Source organism: Cebidichthys violaceus, unplaced genomic scaffold, assembly GCF_023349555.1.
Source record: "Cebidichthys violaceus isolate CVI_PGR_0920_01 unplaced genomic scaffold, fCebVio1.0.p SCAF_13, whole genome shotgun sequence".
Classification (NCBI taxonomy): domain Eukaryota; kingdom Metazoa; phylum Chordata; class Actinopteri; order Perciformes; family Stichaeidae; genus Cebidichthys; species Cebidichthys violaceus.
Genome location: NW_027176296.1, coordinates 11,889,400 through 11,905,009, shown reverse-complemented (window position 1 = coordinate 11,905,009; position 15,610 = coordinate 11,889,400). Strand labels below are relative to the sequence as shown.

The window sequence follows — 15,610 nt, the reverse complement described above, 5'->3', positions numbered from 1 at the left end:
TAGTAGTTCTTTTGATTACCAATGTTGATGCACTTATTGTAAGTCACTTTGGATAAAAGCGTCAAAGCTAAATGACTGTAATGTAATGTAATGTGTTGTTTTAAATTTTCAACAACAGTCCACAGTAGAGGATTTAAGTGTGAGTGCCTTCTTTAGAGTGTTGAGCGTCCCTGCTATCTGTGAGCTTCATACTGATGGAGTATTAGCTACAGTTGGATGGGGTGGATACACCTGCCTCTACATCCTCACAAATGTATTCTTTTAAATCACTTTGAAAAAATGCTTCCAGGTCGGAAGGAGGGCGCACATTGGTTCAAAATTATGGATTGCACCTTTAATTAAATCTGAGGTTATGACATAGAGTATATCATCATGGAGAACACTGCACACTGAGAAAAATAGTCCTTTGTTTAATTTAAAATGACAGTATAGTCGGGTTGTAATTGTGACTGCGCTAAATTTCAGAGGTGTTCTGTTGTTCCAAAAGAAAGTACAGACCTCAAGTTTTAAAAGTCTGTATCTGGTGGAGTAGCTGACTCATTGGCCTTCACAAACAGCCCTATCAACCACCTGCAGCGGTGTTATGCTCATTTCCTGCTATGGGACAGCTTAATGGGCCATTTTGGTGTTAATGTTTCACCAGAAACCTGCTCAAATGACCCTAATAGCGCTGTGTGCTACCTGCCGCTCTGTTATTTAGAATGCACGAAGCACCCAGCTGTCAGCCCATTGAAACATTGCATCATTGTGTCCTTTTATTCATGCATCATTTGGCCCTAAAAGGATGCCGTACTAACACATTTCTACCAAGCTTTAATTTCAATTTACAAACGGTAGCAACGCCAGTGCAATTTGTGACATTTAGTCTTTAAGTCACCCTCAGCATTATTTTTTCATAATCCTCTGATTGTCTGTCCCTACTCTGTGGAGAAAGGACACAGCTGTGATTAGTTGTGATTAGATCCAGAGTGGTATGCCTAATTCAAGATGGACTTTTCAATGTCAAAATATCTTCCCAGTGTTGCAGGATGACACTCACTTTAACAGCATTCTCACTGACAGAACACAAACAGATTATGTTCTTTTTGTTTGGTGAATTTGTGAATTTTAAAATGTGCATACTAATTCACTTCTGGGTCAGATGTGGAGGTGACTGATTAAGTCTCCCTAAAGTTTGTTGAAATGTTGAGGAATGACGATTTTGCAGTCATTCTGTTCTTCTAAAGCAGTGATTTTCAACCACTGTGCCGCAGCACACCAGTGTGCCGTGAGAGATCGTCAAGTGTGCCGTGGGAAAATGTCCAATTTCAGCAAAAAAATATTATTTCGTTGCTGCTAGTGGTGTAACGGATCACGGATCGATCCTTGATCCATTGTGAAATAAAGTTTTACTGCCGCTCTTACTTTTTCAGGTAATTTGTCTCTAAATAGCGATGCAGAGTTGTAGTGAACAGATATAAGGCAGTAGTATGTTCACGTGAACGGAGCAGGTTAAAAGCATTTGACGGTGAAAGTCTTGGCGAGCGGAGGGAATTCAGAAGCCCCCGGCGTCATTTAAGTCACATGTTTGGTTTCCCTGTTACTAATAATGACGGGATGAGGGTGGTGGACAAAAGCGTTACGGTATGTAGGCATTATTCAACGAGAAAGACATACGACAACGGTAACACATCGGGCATGTCCACACATATGAAGCACCACCCTCCTGCACTGTCAGTGACGGGGGCCAAGCCACAACACCAACAACAACAAGGTATCATCGCGGCATTTAAGAAACCGTTTGTGGCAGAATCAGACCGGGCTAAAGCTATTACAGCATCTATTGGGGTCTTTATTGCTGCAGACATGAGGCCATACTCCGTTGTGGAAAACAAAGGATTTCAACAGTACAACAACTCCATACTCTCTGAGTATCGAGAGGAATCAAACATCGGGCTTTACAAAGGCAGCATTTGTGTTGATGATACAATGTCGTTTTGCCAAGTCTTTTTTTTTTCTCCATCTGTAGTCATTACCCATACCATGGCTTCCCATGTTAAAAGTATATCTTGAGTTTGGTCCGCAATAATCAGCCAGAACCTGCTGCCCTGTTCTCTCTCTACAAGGATTAAAGGCTCAGTGTGGCTCACTTGGAACTACAATTTCATTCGCTATAACATTACCATCACGGAGCAGTGGGAGGTACAACAACAAAATGCCTGACTAATAATCTACAATCAGGGGGGAGGGGGGCGACTGAAAACTACATGGCTAGAGATGAATAATAGATTTGTGTTTCGTTCACCAAACCACCAACATCTATCGTCTTCTCCAGGAACACAGAGCAGACTGCCTTTATGGAGAAACTCTCTGGAATCCACCGCTAAAAGTGGTTTGGTCTAACGCAGGCTCCCTGCATTTGGAAGTGACTAATACTCTTTAAGATAAAAGCTCGACTTGCTTTGAATATGCTCATTTTTCATCAGCTCATACATATTTCAGCCCATAAAACTGTCTCCTGTCGGCTGCATCTATGGTTTTCTCCGCTAAAAGGTCTCCCTCACTCACACTCGTCTCTCATCCTCACTCCAGGAATATAAAGAATTCATAAGTTCTCCCTTTTTTCTTGAGCTTTGTTGTTGGATCAAAGTTAATGTGCACAGAATGTGATTGACGGACTAGATGTGTTCCCTGTACACCCTCATGTACGCTGTGTGTTAAGCACTGGTATATGTCTTCGTGGATTTAGGTGCATACTTTTTCTGTTTGTGGATCGACTTTACACTGCTGATAATCATTTCTTCCTAAACAAGCAGTAACTAACCCCTCCCAAGAGTGTGGGGCACCGTCTCCAGATTTAGGTGTTTCACACCACAGCACACACACTGTCCGGTCCCTGTGGGCTTGCTGTTGGCAATGTGTGGTATATTTAAACACATTAGCACATGCGACCTCAACCTGTCAACACACGTCACAGTCATAGACTGTATATAAGAAGTGGACGTAGTCACCTATTGGTTTGTGGACTGCCATTTTGAAACCGCAAGTTTGCCATTTTGGCCGTCGCCATTTTGTTTTTTTGCAACCAGAAGTAACACTAGAGGGTGGAGCTAAGTACAACTGAACGTTGAATAAGACATTTAAAGATGACCAAAATGTTACAGTTAACTTTCCAGGAGTCGCCCCCTCATGGCCAGTAGAAAGAATGTTTAACTTCAAAATATATAAATAGATAGATAGATTGATCAATTAAAAATAAATGACTCGACTAATAAATTGCTATGCCATTAATTGTATCAAATATAATATTATAAATAAATGTAGACATTAAGTAATTGATATTATGTGACATAAATTGGTTCATCTCTTTACCTTTGTATTAATTCCCATATTTATCTACTCTTCCATTTAGCTTTCAGTTTTATTTACTTATTTGTTCATTTTCATGAACTTCGTTGTTATTAATAGATATATAAAACCATGAAATTGTTTTAACATGTATTATATTATATTTTTAAAGTTGAATTACTCATTATTAAATTATTACATATTTTGCATTTTTTTAATACATTATTTTTCATTAGCATTTGTACCCCTATTTAGCTGTTGAACTGCTGTGCCTGTATCTGACTTCATGTTAACTCCATTAAAAAGTGTGTGACAGCAATCCCAGTAAAAAGGTCAGAATCATTACTGTACAACGCCTCCTTTTTGTCCTGTCAACTTGTTGTCAACCATTTCTAATAATACTAATCATGACTGACATGATTATAATCAGTTATTTCATCATAAATATACACATATACACAAGCAGTAAAGCTTCTGCCAGTCACCAGAATTTGATTTCTCCATGTGTGTCCTGATGATGCAGGATGACAGGCGCCAAAACTGTCCAATCAAAGAGTTACCTGCCCGCCTGTACAACTTCATGTTTACTCCTCTGGGTTCCTTTGAAAAAAAAGTTACTGTGAACAGGAACCGAACCAGAAATCAAATGCAACAACGTTTAATTCTGTTCTCTTGGTGTGAAATGCATGCGCTTGTGTTTGACCATGAGACATCTGGTGCATCAGTGTTCACTCTGTTTACATCCCAGAAGGAAACGCATTCTCTGTTTCAGGACGAGATGTTAGTCAGTCACATAGGTCTACTGCAGAGCTTCCTCTTCTCTATAGGCTGTCAAGATGTTCTATCTAAAGGCTCTTTCTAGAGAGCAGTCCCATCAAGACTTGCACTATATGGAAGTTATGTTATCATAACTTTATTTGTCTTATTTATAACAAAAAGTTACTTTAGTTAAACATTTCCTGTTATAAAGCAATTCCCAAATAAAACAAAGTGTTACTGTTGTTGTTGACTTTGGTCCTGTGAGCCAGTGAAGACCCTGCCCTGCATTGTGTGTCATGTTCTAGGCTAGTGAAGAACGTTTTAACAGAGGAGACAGGGCTGGTCCCATCCAGTATACTGCAGACAGCATCTGAAGGAGGTCACTCATTAAGTACCACTGCTACTTCTGACTAACCACTGGCAGCCTTGCTGTAACACTTTCACTCTCCCACCCACTCCTCCCTCCGCTCCTTCACTCCAACTCCGTCAGTTGCTCTCTCACTCTCTCACATGGCAGTTGGGTCGGGGGGGGATTGGGTGGGCTTGGGCGGGCCGCTGCTCTGGGAGAGAGGGGCCGTTGGATCGGGTTCAGGTTGGACGGAGCGGACAGGGATGGACGAGCTTTGGCTTGTTGAGTTGGATAAGCAGAGCATGTCACTGATTGCAGCACATTCCCCCTGCTGCACTCTCCTCAGGAGGCTTCACTCTCTCTGCACTATTGATGCTGGAAGTGGACCATGGAAGAAAGAAGTATATTTTGAGCCCAAGATTTATTATTTCAGTAGATTGTCTGACACTCTTAACTGTCATTAGAATGTCTTGTTTCCTCACTTTTTTAAAAATTGTGTGCTCAAAGATATTTTTTGTCATATCATTGTCAAATAGCAGCCCAGTCGCCTTGGAAAAATTGTACGTTTACGCAAACCAAGGATACATAGAATGTGGATGCTTTTATGTGGACATTTTTGCATCCAGGCAGGAAAAGTGACATGGAGCAGCTGTTATTGAGAGTTAAATTATAAAGAGCAAGAAAGTCCACTAAGGGTGGGCAAACAAATACAGAACTTTTAAGCCAGGAGACCACTGTTCATGTCCAGTGTGAAACCAAAAGTTGAGTTTTGTTTCGTTAACGTTGCGCTTGTTAGCTAATGTTACATAAGAAAGTCGGTTGTTATGTATTTTTGGTAGTTATGCTGTTAGGATAGTTACATTGTCGCATTACATTTGTATGGTTGTTACGTTCCGTTATGTTATTTTGCGTTGCATTGCGTTGTTACGTTAAGTTGCGCTGTTTTGCCGCCTTAAACCAAGTGTGATACAAGGCTGATATGAAATATATTTAAAATACATTTTTGGTTCAGAAACCACAATCCACATTCAACGTATCGGTAGTTTGCAGAAACGTACCATGTTAACATTTTTTTTATGGCAGCTGAGGTATTTTATCATATCATTGTCAAATAATTACTGATGCGATGAGCAACCAAGACCCCATAAGCAAAATCAATCGATTGTTTAATCACTATTTAATATATTTACAGGAGGCTCCCGTGTTTATATGCTGAAGTTCATGGTTTTGTGGCACAAAATATACTTTTTCCTACCAGACAGCCACTCCTGAGCACTGTGCTCTTGCTCTGTTCTCTCGCTTCAAGGGCCTCCCCTCTGTCCTCCATCCATCTCTCCACCATCTCCTCCCTTTCATGATGGCTTGAGGGCCGGTCCGTGAAGTCTTTGTTACGGCCTTGCTTGTTTGGTTACGGAGCTCTGTCCGCCCCTCTTCAAAACAAATATCCCTTCCCTCTCATCACTTGCCCTTCTTTCCTCGTCCTTTTATCTCGTTCTTCCTCTGTTTTGGAGTTATTTCTCGTACTTGACGAGGAAAGAACTCCACGCTCGAGCAGTTCATCTTCAGTATTTAAGTGGGGCCCGTTTCCAAAAGGCCCTCTTCACCTGTCTGTGTTGATTGCCCATGTCTACCTTCCCTATAATTCTTTATGCACTCTACTGGCTGATATTGTTGCAGATATTGAACACCTCACTGTTCTCACCTTCTTTTACCCTCCTATTAAAGCCGCATTGTTTGGTGTGTTCTATCGGCACTGCAGTCCTGGCTGTGCATCCCGCCGTAGACACTGTGTTTGAATGCCACAGTTTGTCCACATTTCCCCATGCTTGATTTGTATATTATATAATAAAAGATGTCATATTGTCTTTAAAGTTGGAGCTGACTTGAGTCCGTCTTGTTTTTTTCCCCAGATATCTTCAGTGATCTGTGTACAGCAGCACTCTCTGACTCGGACGACAACGAAGCCAGTACGTGGGGAGATGTGTCTCAGGACAGCAGATAAACATGGCTGACTTTTGTAGTTCATCACGTTGGACTAAAACCATTTTCGTTGGATCACAAAGATAATTGTTCAACTGTAATTTCCTAAACTGGACTTTTAATATCAACAAATATTAGCTTTCTACTTGTAGTTCCTCATTAGGACTACAAATATGGCCTGTTATTGTTTTTCAACTGTAGTTTTTCATGACCTTGACATTGAAGCTTCTCAGTGAAGCCTCTGGAAAAAGCTGGAACCTTAAGGCTGATTGCCACAGTGGGAAAAGCCATATAAGACTTTTGATTCAAGGGAGTCCCAGCTTTCATTGGTCCGTGGAGAACTGAAGACTGCATGGATGTGGACAGTGAACTTTACATCCAAAGTCGGATGAATTTAGAATATGTACTATAGAAAATGCACTTCCAGAGTGGTTGGGCTGAATACTGGAAAACTCAAATCCCTTTTCTGACTCGGACAACTTGGGGAAAGGGATAGATTCCATGTGCTGGTTGTGAGCAGGCCTTGGCAACGGGCCCTGTTTTGCTGCGCTGAAGTAAAACTCTCTGAGACCAGGTTCTGCCTCTGCTGCCCGCAGCAGCCGCTTGGACTTTTCAGGTTCAAACTACAGACACTTCACAGTAGCTGCTGCCTCCTGGGGAACCTACAAGTTGTCTTACTTGCCTTTCTTGGCCCCGCATGATATCATTACATTAAATCAGATGCATTATCACAACATGCCCGTTTTCACAACCTGTAGACTTGCAAATGATCTGTGTAAATTGCGGTTGAGAGATATCTCCCTTTCATATTTAAATCTAAAACCCAATCGTTATTAAAAAGAACAAAAAACGTATTTTACATATGGTTTAATCTATCTGGAAATAACTTGAATTATGTCCTCACAGGTGTTATACACATACAATGTTTTGTTTTGGACAGAAACTTTTTAACATGTGTTTTATGGGTTAGAGATCCTCTCATGCTGGGCATCAATGAACACTCACAGGTTGTGACGAAGTGGTCGGACAGAACAGTTTCTGGGAGGGGGTCTAAGATGTGCTTCTCGTGACAGAATACTTATTATATTTGCTGTAATGCATGTATGAATATTCATATATAGCAAACATAACAATATAGATCATATAGGAATATAACAGATACTTTCTGCATCCGCAGTGGGCTAGGGTTTGCTTGGACGTGACATGAATTTCCTCAACAGACGGTGTACGCATTGCGGACTTGTCCAGACTTGTCAATGCGGCTACTAAGCTAAACGAGGTAGCATAGCGATCTACTGCTCTTATGTGGAACGCGGCCTCCAAGCGAACAGTATAAGCAGAACTGCTCTCCATCTGGGGTGTCCGGAGTATAAACGAGGCTCAACTCTCCTTCTAGCGTTTGGCCTTCACCAACTTTTCAGAAATATATCTGAGTATATTTTCTGTGTCCAGACCAGCTTGTGGCTAAATTTGTCTTTCTGACTTCGGCTGCCAAGCAAGGTGCTGTGCAGCTTGTGTAGGTTCGCTTGTTTACCCAAACCAGATTCCTGCTGTGTCCAGAAACAAGGCTGATGACTCACAAAAAGTCATCCCTAGTGCAGGACGTATAACCCCCAAAAAGAGCTAAAAGAGAGGATAAAGATTCATAGAGCTGAGCGTAACTACAGAGTTGAGTGACAATTCTTTGTTGTTTTGTCATTACAAGCCACCCCTTTCACATTACACAAAGTCCTTTGACTCACTTACAATGTGAATTGATTGGTGCAGCTTTAAGAAAACAGGGGTCAGGGGTGCAACAATTGAAAAGATACAATTCTAAAATAATTTCCTTTATCCGCTAATGACAGCTAAGTTATTTTGCAGCACAGAATTCATTTGAGAAATCAATCAGAATGTGTTTATTCATTATACATGCACAGTGAATAGCAGACAGAAGAAGCCAAATGGCTTCTGATGGAAATTAAGCGTTACTGCAGCACATCTCTTCTTTAGATGAATGGGCTGGTGGCTTTCAGGAAACACATTTATCTCTGTGACATGTTATGCTATTTGGACTCATCTCTACATAATGGGATTTTTAGTAGTAGGCTTTCTGAGAACGTGTCACACTCTTTGAGACGCCGCATGCCAGCTGCTACGGTATCTCCAGGACGGACATATTCAGGCATTGTGTTTCTGATTTGCGTACATGAAAACACTTCATGTACAATAACTCAGTTAAGATGCTAACCAGGCAATCAGAAAGCTAGATATGAGTAAGCTCATTTACATTGGCTTAGACTAGCAGTGTTCAGACTCATACTTGAGACCAGACTGATTGTAGAATCTGAGCACCGGGTCGTTTTGATCAGTGCAGCGACAGTGTTGTACACCGGTGGTTTTACCGAGATATTAGCATTAGCAATTTGTGAGCATCGCCACAGTAAGTCGGACGGCTGAAATCAGCAAAGTAAAGTCAGGGAACTGGCTATTTGCTGCAAGGCATTTTTCAGGGAAATGTTTTTTTAGCAAGCAGCACTTGGGCTGTTTCCTAACATCAGCTGTATAGGTTTCACCTTCTCAGAGAGTATAATAGCACTGTACACTGAGGGTTCATCCAAGGCGGACATTTTGTCCATTGTAAATAAAAGTCACTGTTAAAGTAATTTTCTGAATGACTGCTGTATTGTGGGATACCATTCTCCCTCCGAGGCTTTTCGGCATTATATGGCGTTTCTACTGACGGATTGAGTTCTGTGGACTGTTCACTGACAAATCTGTATCTGCAGATGGATGGAACGTCACGTCACAGGAAGGTCGATTTACATTTACTCTGTAACTTGTTGGAAATGGAAAGAAAAAAAAGGATATCAAAAGGCTGAATATTCACCTGTATATATGAATATATGATGACTGAATACATGTTGGAGTGTAATGCTGAGTTACTCTGTGAGAAAACTACAGTAAGTAACTGGGATCAGTCTTTTAAAACAAATCATCTTTGATAAGCAATTAGAAATTGAATGGATGATGCATAGACAGATATGTACAGTATATGGATGGATGGATGAATGATCCATACATGGATGGTTGAATGATGCAGTGATGGATAGGTGCAATAGCTGGATGGTTGGACAGATAGCTAGACAGATTGATATTTTGACTGTAAATGGGTTACCAACTGTTACAGAAGGCAGAACTCTATTAAAAGTCATATACATTAATATTAGTCTGATTGTGAAGAAATACGCTCCTCTTGACATGCTGTACATTATGCTTATCCTATGCTAAATGAAAAATATTGTATCTTTGTAAAGAAATATTTCTGTTGTACTGCATCCTGCTGTAAGCATATTATAGAATGTATCAAATCTGTATATTGTACAATCTGTCATTGTAATGTACATATTGATTTATTATGATAAGTCATTTACAATATGAATTTTGTCACCTTGTTTTTTTTGTATTTTAGACATAGTCCATTATTTCAAACTTGTACTGCATGTAAGACTGAGATTTGATACAGAGAGGTGCTTGATTTAAAATAAAGACCACATTTATAATAGACCGCGTTGCATCCTGTTGAAAAAGGAATGTTCTTCCAGAGATATACATTATCTAAGCGAGCTCACCAGATACAATGATGATATTATTAAAAGAAAAGAAAAAAGTTTTCTAAACAGGAAAAACTATTTTTAGTGACTCTGCTTTGTGCCATAAAGTAATCCAACCATAGACTGTTTATAGAAGTCAACGTGTAGTCACCATGACGTCACCCATTAGTTTGTGAACTCATTTTGAAGTTTGGCATTTTGGAGAGGAGCTAGGCCCGGCACGGCGCAAGGTAGACAATACGCTAAAGCTAGCTCTCGCTAGCTATTTTGGTTTGCAAAATGTATCTGTAATGCGCTCACAAATTAAATCATCATGACAATGAACATCTGTCACTCTGTTACATGTATAAAAAGGATGTTAAAGTAGTTTAAAACCCCAAATATTTCCATCTCAGTCAAAAATCTACACACAACTATATTTAAAACCAAGTGCTTCATTTAGATTGTCCATGACTTAACAAGCTTTCACTTTATATTTAGTGCTGCATACATTTGGCAAGTATGCACTGAACTGATAGCAGCTAGTGCTGCTAGAGCTGCAGTAATGTAGCAACTGTTTAAGGAGTGTTGAGGGGACATCGACAAATGGAATGAAAGCAATAAGCAAACAATAATAAAGGAAAACACTGTTCATTTCTATTGGTAATGAGCACAATGTACTCAGCACAGAAATTGCTACAATGACGTCCGCAAGGAAAAGAGACGTTAGCAGATAGACGATAAAAAAAAGAGGCAGAGGAGAAAATGGTGAAATCAGCTGGGGCAGAGTGGGCGGGGCATCAAGGCCACTATGTCCCCTGGGCATACGTTTTTCAGAAGGCCATCTAGGCCAGACGGCCATGGCCACCAGTCTATCCTGGTCAGAGCAGCTGACATAGTATATATTAGAGACACAGTCCTTGATGGTTGGAACAAACAAACATAAGACTTTCACCTAGGAGACAGATGTTCATTTTCTGTGTGAAACCAAGTCAACGATGAACTATTTTATCTTACTTTTGCTGACTAACATACTAAACTAATTCTGCATACTTATTTTATGTAACAATCATACTAATTTTAATTAAAACCATGTTCTTTGCTGAAAACATTCTCTGCTGAAGAGGAGATTGAACCGTATGGACTGCGATGCTCAGCATGCACAAGTGGGAGTGAGAAACAGCACAGTGAGAATGGAAGAGATGTGATCTCTTTCCAACACCTCTCTGTGTTCTCTATCTCCCAGACAAGACTTGTGTCAAGAAAGTATGGCTCTTCAAAAGATGTGTTATTAAAGTTTGTACCAGCAGGCGGTGGGTTACTCGCTGTCTGAGAAGAATCCTCTCTGCACGTCATCACAGCTTGTTAATTATGAGTTAAGACTGTATTGAAATGAAACATAATTATTGTAAGTTGTGGGTTGAAAATGAAAAGAGTAGAAATATATAGACTCGGTGATAAATGATTCCGGATTCAATACAATTTTAGTAACGGACAGAAGTCCAAACACATACAATACATTATACAACACAACATCTGGAGGTATAGTCTGTTCAAAAAACCAACAGCAGTTGGAACAAAGATCAATTTGTATCTATTAGTGGTCTGATGGAAGCATCTGGAAGTCAACATGTAAAAGGTCTGGAGAGTCCTAGACAATAGTGTAGCTTTGAGATGATCCTCACTTCAGGTGCTGAAGGTCATTAAGGGTAGCACCAGTAATCTTACGGCACAGCTGTACAATTTCACATCAAAACTATTCATACCGGCAGCAATGCAAATTTGCCATAGCTGCAACAGGACGAGCTACCAAGATCACACTGACACAGAGAAGCTTCTGGCAGTCTGTCTGAGATAAACTGTTGTAAAGTTAGTGGAAGCTTTTTGGGACTTTCCTTTTTGCAAAATGATCTGCAAAAGCCGCGTAATATTCATGTTCCACGAGAAAGTACTCATGACATGAACAACAGTTTGAAAAAATATATGGACGTGAAAATTAAATGCGTGAAGAAAAACACCAATCACCTGCCAAGTGTTTTTTTTTTAAAGTGCCCGCCCTTTTCCAAACAGTTTCCAATGACGGTTCCATCTGGTGGGTTACTATGTCTCTTCAGTGAGCCAACATACTGTACTAGAATTCATATTCAAAGCCTGTGTGCAAGAACATGTGGCTGAATCCAAGTAAAAGCCTAAGAAAAGACATGCATGGCTCTTATTTCCCTCCAGGTACCTCAGTACTCCTCAGTCAAGACCTGAACAACTCAGTGTTTCATTTCCCCTCTCTTCAGGCCCGACTGATACTCTAAGTGGGGACTATATGAACAGAGCTGTGGTCTGACAAACCCAGAGGAGTCATCACATAAGATTTGTGTATTACTGGTTCTTGTTGGACAATTGACGTACTGGGATAAATGATTAACAGGGTTAAACCTTCTCTCTACTGTCCATCAGGAGGCGACTCCTCTGATTGTTTAGAAGTCAATGAGAAAATGATTCTACTTCTCTCTTGATTTATTACCTCAGTAAACATTGTGAACATGAGTTTATGGTCTCAATCTCTAGTTTCAAGTCTTCTTCAATACAGCATGATGTTATGGTCCATTTAAAGTCAAATAGACCATAAAGCAGAGTATGCTTTAGGGCAGGGCTACACAGTGATTGACAGGTCACTGCCACGGTGTTGTCCATTCTGAGAGAGTTGTCCGTGTTTTTGTCTTTACTTTAAAGCATTGGTCTAAAGGTTGGTCGAGCTCAAGCAGGATGAACACAACATCAAAAATGTCAACAACACCAGGAAACAACGTGCCAGATCCATGATCGACATGACAGTGAGATCAAACACATCCCCATCCACAGTCTGAGCAGTCCCACTGACTTCTGTAATGTCAATGCCTTTTTCATACGTTGAAGTTTGTGATGAAATGCAGGCGTCATGAACAGCTCTGGTGTATTTCTCTTCTTTTATCAGTGATCAGTGGCTACTCAGGTGTGTCGCGCCTCTGCATCATTAGCATTCCAGCCGGGCTCTGCTTCTCCATCTAGAGGGAGAGAACAAGCTATTAATGTTGGACTTAAAGCATAACGTATTCTCTCTGTCTGTGACTGGTGCTAACTATTTGATCTGCTTTCCACTGCACCCAAACGAGACCATAATTTAAAGCGGGGAAACGTGAGTTATAAAGACTTCAATGCTCCAGATTGTGGGTCTGACATAGAGATGAGATAAGGCTGCTATTGTGTCTGGATGCTCAGGGTGGCTGTGGCTAAGTGGATAAAGCAGATTGTCCTTTAACCTCAAAATTAGTGGTCCGATCCCTCCGCCTACTGTCTGCATAGTGAAGTCTCTTTGATTGAGACATTGTGATCCAAGTTGCTCCCTGTTGCTGAGGATGGGTTGAATGCAGAGGTCAATTATTTTTCTGTAAGTATATGTCCATCTGATAAAGTTTACCTTTTTTTCTTCTTTTATAATTACTTACTTTTCACACTGTCTATTTAACTACTGGCGTAATACCTACAGTTGTGGTCAAAAGTTTACATACACTTGTAAAGAACATAATGTCATGGCTCTCTTGAGTTTCCAGTTATTTCTACAACTCTGATTTTTCTCTGATAGAGTGATTGGAACAGATACTTCTTTGTCACAAAAAAACATTCATGAAGTTTGGTTCTTTCATGACTTTATTATGGGTTAACAGAAAAAGTGACAAAATCTGCTGGGTCAAAAATATACATACAGCAACATGAATTAGCAATTTTGGTGACTTAGAAAGTTGTGTCAATGACATGAGCTTCATAGCATGGCCTCTTAACTTCTTGTGAGTGATTATGAGTGACTACAGCTGGTGACTTCTCTGAGGCCATTTAAATAGGGCTCATTGGATACAAACGCCCACAAACGCTACAATGGGAAAGTCAAAGGAGCTCAGCATGGATCTGAAAAAGCGAATCATTGACTTGAACAAGTCAGGAAAGTCACTTGGAGCCATTTCAAAGCAGCTGCAGGTCCCAAGAGCAACAGTGCAAACAATTGTTTGTAAGTATAAAGTGCATGGCACTGTTTTGTCACTGTCACGATCAGGAAGAAAACGCAAGCTATCACCTGCTGCTGAGAGAAAATTGGTCAGGAGGGTGAAGAGTCAACCGAAAACTACCAAAAAGCAGATCTGCCAAGAATTAGAAGCTGCTGGAACACAGGTGTCAGTGTCCACAGTCAAGCGTGTTTTGCATCTCCATGGACTGAGAGGCTGCCGTGCAAGAAGGAAGCCCTTGCTCCAAAAGCGGCACCTTAAGGCTCGACTGAAGTTTGCTGCTGATCACATGGACAAAGATAAGACCTTCTGGAGGAAAGTTCTGTGGTCAGACGAAAAACAAAAATCGAGCTGTTTGGCCACAATGCCCAGCAATATGTTTGGAGGAGAAAAGGTGAGGCCTTTAACCCCAAGAACACCATGCCTACCGTCAAGCACGGTGGTGGTAGTATTATGCTGTGGGGCTGTTTTGCTGCCAATGGAACTGGTGCTTTACAGAGAGTAAATGGGATCATGAAGAAGGAGGATTACCTTCAAATTCTTCAAGATAACCTAAAATCATCAGCCCGAAGGTTGGGTCTTGGGCGCAGTTGGGTGTTCCAACAGGACAATGACCCCAAACACACATCAAAAGTGGTAATGGAATGGCTAAATCAGGCTAGAATTAGGGTTTTAGAATGGCCTTCCCAAAGTCCTGACTTAAAATCCCATTGAGAACATGTGGACAATGCTGAAGAAACAAGTCCATGTCAGAAAGCCATCAAATTTAACTGAACTGCACCAATTCTGTCAAGAGGAGTGGTCAAAGATTCAACGAGAAGCTTGCCAGAAGCTTGTGGATGGCTACCAAAAGCGCCTAATTGAAGTGAAAATGGCCAAGGGACATGTAACCAAATATTAGCACTGCTGTATGTATATTTTTGATCCAGCAGATTTGATCACTTTTTCTGTTAACCCATAATAAAGTCATGAAAGAACCAAACTTCATGAATGTTTTTTTGTGACAAAGAAGTATCTGTTCCAATCACTCTATCAGAGAAAAATCAGAGTTGTAGAAATAACAGGGAAACTCAAGAGAGCCATGACATTATGTTCTTTACAAGTGTATGTAAACTTTTGACCACAACTGTATATTCTTTGAAAACTTTGTGAACTTCCTTCAAAAAAATCAGTGAACACATCTCACTATCAACATATTTCATTTGACAAATGAAGCACGGTGGAGGTTTTTAAACATGCAGCAGCTTAGCTCTACAACTACTGTATGGATTTTCAACAAATTTGGTACATATATACGGTGCCCAGAGGATGAATCCAATGACATCTGTGCAACTTTGCCACGACTTGTTCATCTGAGTGGTGGCTGCTGGAACTTTTATACTGTACTGTTTCACACCTTGAAACTAAAAACCACCTTCCAAATGGAAGAAGCTGAAATTCACTCTGCAAAGGGTGAGTAAGAATAGAACGCTTTTCTTAAACAACGGGCCCCTTTTTACCGTAGGATGTATATATAGATAAGTATAGAGACGTGTTCCCACTTCCTCCCACTGTACAGAAGTGAAGCCAAAAAATCCCGAATTCCATCTTGC

General features: G+C 40.5%; 1 protein-coding gene across 6 annotated transcripts in view; it reads left to right on the top strand.

The window, feature by feature from the left end:
* mcf2l2 (MCF.2 cell line derived transforming sequence-like 2) overlaps positions 1-6,436 on the top strand; it is a 113,966-nt gene extending 107,530 nt beyond the window's left edge. For all 6 annotated transcript variants that reach the window (XM_068707748.1, XM_068707753.1, XM_068707749.1 and 3 more), the window contains one exon: positions 6,346-6,436. In XM_068707748.1, coding sequence (XP_068563849.1) covers position 6,346 — 1 coding nt within the window. In that variant the 3' untranslated portion in view covers positions 6,347-6,436. The remainder of the gene's footprint in view (positions 1-6,345) is intronic.
* Positions 6,437-15,610: the final 9,174 nt, after the last annotated feature.